The sequence below is a fragment of the Pleurodeles waltl genome, chromosome 6, assembly GCF_031143425.1.
Source record: "Pleurodeles waltl isolate 20211129_DDA chromosome 6, aPleWal1.hap1.20221129, whole genome shotgun sequence".
Classification (NCBI taxonomy): domain Eukaryota; kingdom Metazoa; phylum Chordata; class Amphibia; order Caudata; family Salamandridae; genus Pleurodeles; species Pleurodeles waltl.
Window position 1 is genome coordinate 227,107,411 of NC_090445.1, and position 12,122 is coordinate 227,119,532.

Here is a 12,122-nt window from a genome sequence, read left to right on the forward strand (position 1 = left end):
TCACTATGTTTTGTCCTTTATTTCCAGAGGCTGCACTATTCAGCTCCTTGACATACTGAAACGTATTTTCCATGTGTTTAGCGACTTCAACAGTCTTGTCCAACATGGGGTTTCTCTTGTATTTTTGTGTCTCTCACCCTATTAATGAACTGATCACGAATAATTTCATCATTCAGATCCTTGAATTTGCAAGTTATGGCCAACCTTCGTAAACCATTCACATACTGATCTATTGTTTCTCCTTGTTTCTGAGCACATGAGAAAAATTTGTGTCGTTCTACCACAATGTTTATCTTTTTTCCATAGTTTTCTTCAAATGCTTTCATAGCATTGTCATAAACCTCATCTTCCTGATCAGAATCTCCTTCATTCATGTTAAGTAATGGCAACGTTTTTAAAACTTTTCTTCCTTCTACTCCTAGACAATGCTTTAAAATTGCTCATTTCCGTTTTTCCACAAACATCTCCCCTCCTATTGCATCCAAGTATGCGACAAAGGCATCCTTCCAATCTTCCCAAACCATGCATGGCTCCCCTGGATCTTGTAAAAAAATTGGAGGTGATGCCATTAATTCTGTTGCCATTGTCATTGCAGTGCCTGAGTAATTGCAGTTCTGTCTCTTATTTCATATATTTATCTTCCTTTTTCCTTCCCGGCAGAGGGAGCCACTCTGTGATCAGAGCACAGCTGCGCTGCCGTAATTGGAGCTGCCTAGGCCGGACCCGACCACGCGTCAGTTAAACCTGAACAGCCTGTGTCGTGTGAGTTATTTAAACAACCGCACTGCCACATTCAGCTGTCGGGCCATCAGCCGGTCCCGACACCACATTGGCGACGAGGGAGGGCGGCCCCACACGGTGAAAATTGCCCCGCAGCGGCCGCAGATCACGCAGTGCTCGTGCGGTGGGTGCAATCTTGAAACCCACACATAGGAATCAAAGCAGCGGCCGTTTGTCTCACGGTGCTCGTGCCGCTATGCGTGCAAGCCAACACTAGGCACCATCACCAACCTCCCGAAGTGCCTGAGTGTTGGTGCACAAAAAAAAAAAAAAACGTTTTCCAAAAAAAACTTTTTTTTTTTATTCAAACAATAAAACAAAAGCAGCTTCATGGATCCTGGGCACACATAACCACAGGATTCCATCACTTCAGCCGGCCCTCACAAAGCGGACACCGGCATCCATCTCGCGCACTGAAGCACCTCAGTCCACAGAGAGTACATTCGCGCCCTCTACACCCCGGGCCTCTTCTTCGAAGCCACCAAGGTAGCGAACGACCAGAAACACGCCATGCTCATCCATATACGGGGGAAGGACAACCTTGTGGAAGACACCCCCAAAACACACACAACGCTCATAGTAGCATTAAACAGGCACTTCGAGCCAATGGTTAATACCGATTATGAGAGATTCATATTCAGGCAAGCCAGACAACAAGCGGAGGAGTCGCTGGATGCCTTCCACATGAGGCTGAGAGAGTTAGCAAGCACCTGCCGGTTCAATGACGAAACAGAAGAAGTGAGAGGACAGCTAATCCAAGGATGTGCATCCTTAAAGCTCAGAGAGCGCATCCTGCAAGAGTCCGGAAAATCCCTACCGGACATCCTGCAAATGGGGTGCACGAAAGAGCTGTCACGAGCCCGTGAATCTCACATGGAAGCAGCCCTACAGCGCTCTATAAAAGAAGAGACGGCCAACGCGATCACAGTGCCCACGAACAGACCCAAACAACGACCAAACAAAGCTCAAGCAAGGCAATGTGGGTATAGTGGTGGGGTCCCACACAAACCATCAGAGTACCCGGCAAGAGGCAGAACATGCTCCAACTGCGGGAAGATAAATCATTTCGCAAAAGTCTGCAGGTCCAAGAGGACCAGAACCGGAAATGAGTCAGTCAACACCGCATCAGTGATACCCCACCGAACAAGTCGGAGCATGGGAGTGACATGGACGATGATGAAGCCATGATACACGTAGTCCACTCCCTCTTCACAGTCAAGCACACATATTCTCGTCAAGCTAAACTGCCAAAGTGCCAGATCCACATGGACACGCATGAGATAATTGCAGTGGTGGACACCTGAACATCCATCAACCTCCTAGCAGCGGAGGAACATCGCCGGATGGTACCAATCCCAACGCTAATGAAAGCAAATGTGAAAGTCTACGCGTAGGGGCAGAACACTCCCCTAGCCCTGAAAGGTGTGTTCCGAACCAATCTCACCCACGGATCGCAGTCCACCCCGGCGAAGGTCTACCTGACTGAGGAAGGAAAAGGAATGCTGTTAGGCTGTAAGGCTGCAGAAGAGCTAGAGATAGTCACGTTCGCATTCAGCATTCACCAAGAGTCAATAGCAGATCTGATAGCCAGATATGAAGGAGTGTTCGAAGGAATTGGATGCCTCAGAGATCGTGAGATCAAACTCCACATTGACGAGACAGTACAGCCTGTAGCCCTCCGCCACCGGCGAGTTGCGTTCCACCTCCGACCCCAAGTTGAAAGAGAGCTGGACCATCTCGAGAAGGCAGGAATCATCGAAAGGGTCTCCGGGCCCACACCGTGGGTCTCACCAATCGTGGTAGCGCGAAACCCAAACAACCATGGGAGGTCCGCATATGTGTGGACATGCACCTCCCCAATGCCGCCATCAAGAGGCACCTGACCCCCACAATTGATGACATCTTGGGAGAACTCAGCGAATCCCGTTGGTTTTCTAAGCTAAACCTCCGGTCCGGATACCACCAGCTCGTGCTAGCAAAAGAATCACGGTACATCACAACCTTCTCCTCACATGTCGGACTAAGGAGGTACAAACGGCTGAATTTCGGGATATCCAGTGCTGCAGAGGTGTTCCAAAATGTCATACAGGAACTGCTGGTTGACCTGCCCGGAACCATCAACGTCAGTGATGATATTCTCGTCCACGCGCCCACCATCGCGGAACATCACTCTCGCCTTCAGAGTGTCCTACAGCGCATCCAAGATTCCGGACTCACCCTACATCGCAGAAAATGCAAGTTCCTAAAGGACAGGATACAATTTTTCGGCTACACCTTCTCAGCCAGTGGCATCGCCCCAGACCCGGCTAAAGTGAACGACATCAAAAATGCACCCCCTCCCACAAACATCACGGAGGTCCGGAGATTCCTAGGAATGGTCAACTACTGCGGCTGTTTTATCAAAGATCTGTCCAACCTCACCCAGCCATTGCGGAAGCTAACCAAAGCCTCTGAGTCCTGGAGGTGGGGATCAGCTGAACAAACTGCTTTTGAGGCCATTAAGGAAGCGCTGTCCAGCGAAACCACCCTACGGTATTTCGACCCAAAGAGAAACACAAAGATCGCCGTTGATGCTGGACCAAAGGAACTAGGTGCCGTACTACTCCAAGAACAGATGGAAGGGATGTGGTCACCAGTCGCCTATGCCAGCAGGTCACTTACTTAAATTGAGCAGAGATACTCTCAGATAGAGAAGGAAGTCATCGCAGTGCATTGGGGCTGCAAGCACTATCATATCTACATTTATGGCCGCCCATTTGTTGTAACCACAGATCACAAGCCATTACTCCCACTATTCAACGGCACCGCCTCTAAACCTTCGCCAAGGATAGAGAAGTGGATGCTTCAATTGCAGGACAATCGCTGCCAATTGGAATACCGTCCAGGGTCTGAGAATCCTGCAGACTATTTGACGAGACATCCATGAGCAGCCTCGGGCGTGGAGGTCGATGAGGCGCAGGAGTACGAAGAGTACATTAGATATATCGCAGACCGGTCCAGACCAATACCCATGATGATGGCCGAAATTGTGCAGGCCACCAGAGATGATGAGTGCTTACAAAAAGTTCTAGTAGCAATGTGGAACAATCAATGGCACACGTTGAAGAAACAGCTACCATTGCTGACCTACGGGTCCCAACGCGTCACAGGAAGTCTTTATAATGTCAGAGACGAGCTCACCGCCGACGCAGAGGGTTGCATACTGAGAGGGAATAGGTTGGTCATCCCGTCATCCCTCACCACCAAGGGGGTCGAACTGGCCCACAACGGCCACCAAGGCATGGTTAAAACAAAGAGCCGCCTACAGTCAAAAGTATGGCTTCCCCTCATGGACGAACAAGTCGAGAAACTGGTGTGGTCGTGTGTGTGGTGTCAGGCCACTGGAAAGCCAAGCAAGCCCAAACCCATAGAGACAGAGCCCGCCCCTGCAGGACCCTGGGTGTCTGCCAGCCTGGATTTTGGCAGCCTACCTGATGGTCGCCACACCATGGTCCTCATTGATGACTTTTCCAAGTACCCCGAAGTGGAGATTATCCCTGCCCTCACAGCGGGCGATGTGATCTCCTGTCTAGAGAAAGCCATGGCCACTCATGGCTTGATATCCGAAATAAAGACAGACAATGGTCCACCGTTTCAAAGCTGTGAACTGGCTGAGTATCTGAATACCACTGGCACTCGTCATCGACGAATCACCCCGCGGTGGCCTCAGGCGAACGGTGAGGTCGAAAGGTTCATGAGGACGCTGAACAAAGTGATTCGTATTGCCATCGCTGGTGATCAGGCGGTGGATTATGCCATCTTTTCGTTTCTGTGTAATTATTGGCAGACGCCCCACTCCACCACAAACAGAGCACTGAGTCAAGTTGCATTTGGGAGGGCCTCCACAGACACCATCCCGCATCACTCCTCGTGGGGTCCTCCAGCCCTGTGTCATGATCAAGCTCAGGGGAAGCGGCATGCGTCTAATCAACGCGCTAGCCAGAGTCGAAAAGCAACCCCGTCTGACCTCCCTGTTGGAGATCAGGTGTTGTTGAAGCACGTCGTGCCGGGGAGTAAGTTCCGCACACCTTTCAGCACCGCCCCGTGGCCATCGTTCACAGGAAGGGATTGGCCGTCACAGCTCAGCGTGGGAGTGAAACTGTCACTCCCAACATCTCCCTGTTCAAAAGATTCTATCCATCAGGCGAGACTAGCGGAGGAGAACCTTGCAACAGTGGTGATGATGACCCCTTGTCACTACCGGTCGGCGATGACAGCCCTGGCTCCTGCCCCTCCGATCAACGAGAAGAGCCCCTGATCTGACCTCGTCTGAACTGTCAAATGGCCCCTTAGATCTGGGTTCCACGCAAAGCCGGACAGGGGCTACCAAGTACAATTTGCGTAACAACCCCTGCCCCTCCAAGCGGTTGCGTGACCACTTATGTGACGGCTAAACTGCCATTATTACTTTGTGTGTTATTTGTTAGTTATACATTTTTGGAGGAATGTGGTGTCGCTGCGGTGACGTAACTGACCACCCGATACCTTTGAGCAAGAGGGGGGAGACTCTAAGCGCGTCCACTTGGAGGATCCCTCGGATGTAACAGAGTGAGCCTACCTCCTGTTGAGGTAGCTGTGGTTTGCTCCGAGGCCTCTGGGCCGGAGCTATATAATAAAGGAGGCGTGGCCGGGGCCGGCAAAGGAAGCCGCGCTGTGATCAGAGCACAGCCGCGCTGCCGTAATTGGAGCTGCCTAGGCCAGACCCGACCACGCGACAGTGAAACCTGAACAGCCTGTGTTGCGTGAGTTATTTAAACAACCGCACTGCCACAATCAGCTGTCGGTGCCATCAGCCGGTTCTGACACCACACCAACCGCTTATTCCTTCTGCTGGCCCTCCAGCATTCCAGAAGTTCCACCGGTTGCTGGGAGACAGCCAGAGTCAAAGGTGACATTACATCAAGGAAATAAAATACAACAAAAATACGTTCTCCTGATTCTTTATTTTTTTAAATCTCCCACTTTGTCCTTCTAAAATGCTGGCACGAATAAAAGACTGGATTTGTCTCCAACACAAATCTGTAGCCCAATAGCCTAAAAATAGCAGAACATAATTTAAAAAAATAGATCAATATTAGGAAACCTGCACAAACAGGTTTTTTCTAGCACAACAGGGAACAATTTAGCTCAACCGTGCCACATCTAACCCAGTAGGGAAACGCTGACGATCACCCGCTGGCGAGTGGAAGTTGGGGCACAGAGGCGCAGATACACATCAAGGGCAAGTGCGACCCTACAGCCAATGAGCACATCAGAATTCTGTACAGCATATTAGGATTGGCTGAGGTGTCACCAAAGCTCCAATCAAAGGTCATTTTACACATTACGGGTCCCTCTGGCTCCGAGACGAGTGCTACAATATGTTCCGCTAGTGGATGTCAAAATATCCGGAAGTAATTAAAACAGTGCCTGTCTTGAAGGATCAACACCGGACAACCGGTGGTGGACTGACTTGCCGGAGGGTCCGTGTAAGTAGCGGACAGGAGGCCACCTTCGCCCTACTCTCACGCACTCTCTTTGAACGTTTAGTTCTACGTAGACAAAATCGTAGTGCTGTCAGTGACCACATACTGCTTTTGTGTCTGTATTCCCACCTCTGGAGGAGGTGTTAACAAAAACCGCATGATATTCATGAATGCTAAGTACCCTGAAGTGGGAATGGTATTTTAAAAACAGCCTACAAACAACAACATTAGTGCCCGTGGATCTTTGGCGCGGATTCTCGTCATGTACATTAGCGTGCTGTAAGCATGTGATTGCATGACATATTACGATTGAACATGCTGCGCTGAACATAAAAGCAAATAATGTTAATGGGAAGGAAAGTTCAAAGCGACGTACAGATAAAATCTTAAGATGTATCATAAATGTCTGACTGAATAAGTGGTAGTTATTTTCAACGGGGAAACTAATTACAAGTCGTGTGCAGAAGACGTTTTAGAGTGTAAAACGCAGATTGGTGAAATAAGTAGTATCCAAACCTTACATGTTCTTATGCTGGTATTTCATGGAATGATGCGTGCTTTTTGATGAATGATAGATTTTTCCAATGTCGCCCGTGTCCTTTTTTTCATTGTGTGGGTTGCTTATTCAGGGTTTCACAAGGCTGGTCGTGTGCTGTATTTTGTGTATTGTTAAACCCACCATTACTCACTAATCTTGATGTCCTTAATCGTCTAGAAGGATGGCTGAGGGCAGCAATGAATTGAACGTTAGGAGGTAAATTGTCTAGAAAAGGGTGGCTCCTATACGCCATCCCTCCACTTCAGTACACACTACCTCTCAATTTAAAAAAAAGAGTGAGGAAAGTTTAATTGTTGCGTAGATGTTTAAATAAGTATGTGAAGAACCTGACCTATTTTTTCCAGTTGTTGCAGACCCCTCTATGCACAGGTTATTTGCTGTCGGATTGGAAAACACTTTACTCAGTGAGTTAGCACATCACTGTATTCAAGCTTGTGAAAATGAGCATTCTTCTCCACCCCCTCCCTCTCTGTATTCATCGTCTGTCGTGAGACCTAGTCCTCCGAGTGACTGGTGTCTCTGCCCTTGTTTTTGACAAAACTTTAGTCATGCTGCGTATCGTTTTTTCAGTCTTGCCTGACGCAAAAGTCGGCAATAGTGGGTATTAGTAGCTGAAATGGACTTCAGCGATCCTTCATCAATAAAACTTGCAACCAAAATCATCAAACTAATCCTGTCAGAACAAATGCAGTTGCGGTGGGGTTATAAACGGCTGCGCTGTTATTGTTATTCTTATGGGGACATCCATTGGCCCTTCAGCAGTGGCCCAAGATTTTGTAAAAAATGTATTCAGCATGCTTGTCATTGGTTAGAGTGACTCTCCTGCTCCCCGGGTGAACCCCTTTGGAGATCCTACTTGCTTTAGTCAGTCCAATATAGTTCAGGTTGCACATTGTTTCGAGGGTGGCAACATCTAATGTTATTTCATGTGTTCATGTTTAGACAGGATTCAAGTTAGTATCATGAAATGTATTCACAATATGTTTTTCCTTCATGTTGCAAATGTCAGTCCGTGTAAGCAAGTGGGCTGCTTTACTGATTTGCCTCTGTGTTTTGGGATGTCAGTCACTGGAGATACACTGAGCTGCATTCTTTTACTGTTAGGTCGTCTTTTGCCCCCTCCTGCCTAGGAGTGACCCTTGTCTCCTTTCTGTTTCAAATCCCTGTTAAAAAGTTGTAAACCTACTAGTGGGAGTAGGGTGTTATCCCTTAGGTGTTGTTTTTTGAGGTGTCATTTGTATAGGAGGGCTTTAGTGCCTTGTAGGACAGAATCCTTATAGGTCTGCAGCCAGGACACTGCTATTTCGAGGTACTAGACAGGAAGTGTGGGAAGAAGGGAGGCATCTAACATTTATGGCGAAAGTCTTACCCATAAGTGTAGGGACAACAGTGGTAGAGAAGACACCCATTATAAAGTGCAGCTGAGCTCAAATACCTGAATCTGTCTTATGTTTTTTCCAGCATCCAGAAAGGTAGGCCGGCTTGTTTCTGAGAACCAATTGTGGAACGGCTCGACTTTTCCCTCCCCAGGCCTTAGAGGCACTTGAGATGTAAAATCGCTATATATAAGCCAGTTCTGGCGGGTTAACAGCATACAGTGTGCTTGCGGCTCAACGTCACCTTGAAAACTCTTTCATGGAGACCTTCGGTCTACTCTGTATTGGCTCTATGGAAGAAACAAGCTGTGCGTTATGGCTTGAATGAAAAAGACTCAATCAGGGTCTCCTGGTTTCTTTCTGGCAGGTGTCTTGGCAAAGCAGTTGCTGCTGTTAAGAGCGAGTGGCTATGTCGTAGGTTCTTCATCTTTCCAGACTAGGTGGTATAGCTTATAACCACAGCACCATTGACACTTTTAGCAGGTGTGGATGATTGATCCCTTCCCAACTTGACTCCTCCCATAGTGGGTTAAAAATCCAGGTTCAAGAAGAAAAAGAAAACCACAAATAACCTTGTTGTCACAGTGAGAGAAACGAAAATGTTTGTTTTCAATACAAGCTAGTGGGGATCTGATCCACTATCTTTGGATCAAAACATTTCAAACCAGTATCTACAGATCACACCAGCAGACATGAGTCTGTGGAATTTGTTCACTGTGCTGTCCTGCGGTGAAAGCTCTCATCAAAATTTAGCATTCGTCCACACATCTTTCTTGCCCCAAATTTTAAATCAGACCCTACAATTTTGTTCTCTGTTTTTTGCCCTGCTGTTGAACATTAGGCCAATGATATGAGGAATGATCAGCATTGTTTGTTACTTTGAGGGACGCTGCATTCAAAGTACTGAGCTTTTCTGTCTATATCCTCGTCAGAAGGACACATTCCCTAAGCTAACAGTTAAACAGTTACGTTATATGGTGCCAATTCCCTCTTCGCTCAGGTTAACATTGTTGATTTGTATGCAGTGATTAAAGCGGCACTCTGGGGGACAAAGAGCACACCCTCCTGCCTGGGAAGCTCAAAGGTTCCAGTTTTATACTTGTATTTGTCGCCAGGTACTTTTATCAGTACATTTCATCAGGTTATGACCCTAAATACAGCCTGTCTAGAGTAAACATAAGAGACAAAGTGCATCGGTTGCTATCTTGCAGGACCTGCACAGTTGTGTCAGCCTGTCGTATGTGCTCTTGCTTTTACTGCACAAATTGAATCATTACTGTTCTTGTTCTAAGGATCTATCCACGGCATGATGGGAGTCCAGGATGGAGCAGAACATCAAAAACAGTTCCAGGCTGCAGTGGATGTTATACAGCAACTACCCAAGAATGGTGAGTCCAAGCCAGAGTTGTTAGAACTAGGATTCCAGGTTGATAACTAGAGTATACAGTAGAGCGATACGCAGGCGTTTCCATTACTATTGACAACAGCAGTGGTGACTGCTATTAAGGTGTGATGCTGGAAAGGTCCTCTAAACTGTAGTGTTTGGAGCAGTCAAAGGCCTCTGTGTTGAAGTAGTTTTGTCATATAGATAACATGTATAGGGTTCTGCATAGAGATGGATGAATCAAATCGTGTTCAAATTGCAGAGTTCTGGATATTGCAGCGATGTCACACAGATCATAGTTGTAAGGTTTCACCTTGCGTGCACCTATAGCACTATCTTCAAATGACTGCATTTCCCACATCAGAGCACTATATGTATGTATGTGGTATATTTACGACACAGACTTATTCCAAACGTAGCAGACTGCAGAGCAGGGTTAAAAGCAAAGACTGATAACTGCTAGCAGGGATCTGGGAGCAAAAATGTGCCATTACTGCTTCTGTTTCGTTAAGGAGTGCTCTTTAAACAGAACCATCTTGTTACACTAATAGACAGTAGGAGGGCCCCAAATTGAGGTGCATTGATCTCAGTGTGCTCAAATGGCAGCATTGTGCACACCTAGACTGAGCTACAGAGTGATTGGAGGTCTCAGTACCAGGATAGTAGTTCAGACTGAGGCCCTGTCTCACGTTTTGTAACTGTTCGGGACTTTGGTTCACAACTTTATGGGATCCAACTACCAGTAACCAAGAAGCCATTCTGGTAATAAGCACAGTGACTGATTTCTGTCACAAGGGATGTTGTACGTTCGGCTAAGGCGGGAATAACAGAAGAACATTATGGTCGAAATTTGTGCATATTAGCAGAACTTTATGAAGTTCTGTCATTAAAATAGTGGGCCGCTATCGACATCATAGAATAGACATGTAGCAAGATATGTGAGGATCCTCTGCTTAGCGATAAGACTCGTCCAACAGGTCTGAAGTGAGGTGCATACAAGCTACATAGCTGGTGAAATGCTTTTTTGAATGGATTCAGTATTTTGTAAGCTTAAATCCTTTTTTTTCTCATTGATTTCTGCTCAGGTCCATATCGACCTTCCTATGAGGTTATGTTGCGGTTTTACAGCTACTATAAGCAGGCGACTCTAGGGCCCTGCAATATCCCGAGGCCTGGCTTTTGGGACCCAATTGGTCGCTATAAGTGGTAAGATATGCTTTCCATGATGTCAGACCTATTGTGCATCACATTCCCCGGGCACTGCTAGCATTGTTGCTTCCCTATACTGTTTTACTGGCATATTTTGGTTCTTTCCAGGGATGCCTGGAAGGCACTAGGGAATCTGAGTCAAGACGAGGCCATGGCAGCATACATATTGGAGATGAAGAGAGTTGCTCAGAAGGTACTGTTTTCCTTTTGCTTATGATACACACCATAACATGCAACATTCGCAAGTGTCAGGACTGTGGCTCTGAATACATAAATATGTATAAACTGCATGAAAAGAGGGGAAGAAAGATGTGACTGACAGACTCCAAAAAAGAATGGACTCAGCAGCTTTATTCTCCTTGGAAGCTTGTGGGATGAGACTGGAGTGAGGAAGACTCAGGTCTCAGGTCTTCCTCACTCCAGTCTCATCATATGCTTCCAAACAAGGGTTAATGAATGTATGTATTAACCTCCCTGAACATGTGGTGCGTATATAGAATTAGTACATTTATGTACATGACGTAAGGCAAGTAGAATGAACTAGTAATAAGGAAAAGGATTGAGAAAAGGAGGATGTTCAGTATGTGTTAGAAGGAGCTGGGGAAGGAGACAGGCCGAATAAAAACATGGAAGTTATAATCCGCCTGTTCTCTAAATCTGTGACTTGCCACTTGCGTAGAGATTAGTTAGGATCGATCAGCTTGCTTTGATTCTATTTAATGTAGAACACCCTAAAATTGGACACATTTGCTAGCATTACTCACAAATTTGCAGGCCTCTTGGTTAGCCCCTTTCATAGTAATCATCCTGAAATATGTTTTGCACGTGGTTTATTTCAGAAAAACAGTCATTTGAAGTTTGCCCTGTGGTTCTGTAACCCTTTATGCTACCAGAAAGCATTACCACAAGTTTAACCAGTGCTGTATTAACCCTTTTTTGATTTCTCCTGCACAGCACTTGCGAAATATATTCTATTCAATATATCTTAAAAGGGACTTAAATCCCGCTTTTAATTCTTATTGGTCTGTGTGCTTGTCACTTTACTTTTCCGTTGTTTCTATTGGTTGTAGCGTCTTTTGTTGGGTGTGCTTTTCTTCAGTATTCTGAGGCCCAAGTACTGTTTTCATATGCTTTTGAAAAACTTTTTAATGTGGTTTGCCTGCACAATGCTTGCGCTGTGCTTGTTTACTGAACCTCCGCATGGCTGCATAATGCATTTTGCCTGCAGTGGCAACCAGGAGAGACAACAGGAGGTCCCCCACACCCTGGTGTCCCAAATTGCAGGACTTTCTTGCTTTAACTACCTCGAG

General features: G+C 46.6%; 1 protein-coding gene across 3 annotated transcripts in view; it reads left to right on the forward strand.

The window, feature by feature from the left end:
* The first annotated feature begins 6,155 nt into the window (after window positions 1–6,155).
* Window positions 6,156–12,122, forward strand: part of ACBD4 (acyl-CoA binding domain containing 4) — a 224,830-nt gene continuing 218,863 nt past the window's right edge. For 2 of the 3 annotated variants that reach the window (XM_069237954.1, XM_069237956.1), the window contains exons 1-4: window positions 6,156–6,287; window positions 9,512–9,607; window positions 10,689–10,809; window positions 10,921–11,005. In XM_069237954.1, coding sequence (XP_069094055.1) covers window positions 9,526–9,607; window positions 10,689–10,809; window positions 10,921–11,005 — 288 coding nt within the window. In that variant the 5' untranslated portion in view covers window positions 6,156–6,287; window positions 9,512–9,525. Of the gene's footprint in view, window positions 6,288–6,445; window positions 6,564–9,511; window positions 9,608–10,688; window positions 10,810–10,920; window positions 11,006–12,122 lie in introns of those variants that run through there. The other variant, XM_069237955.1, reaches the window with a different exon arrangement.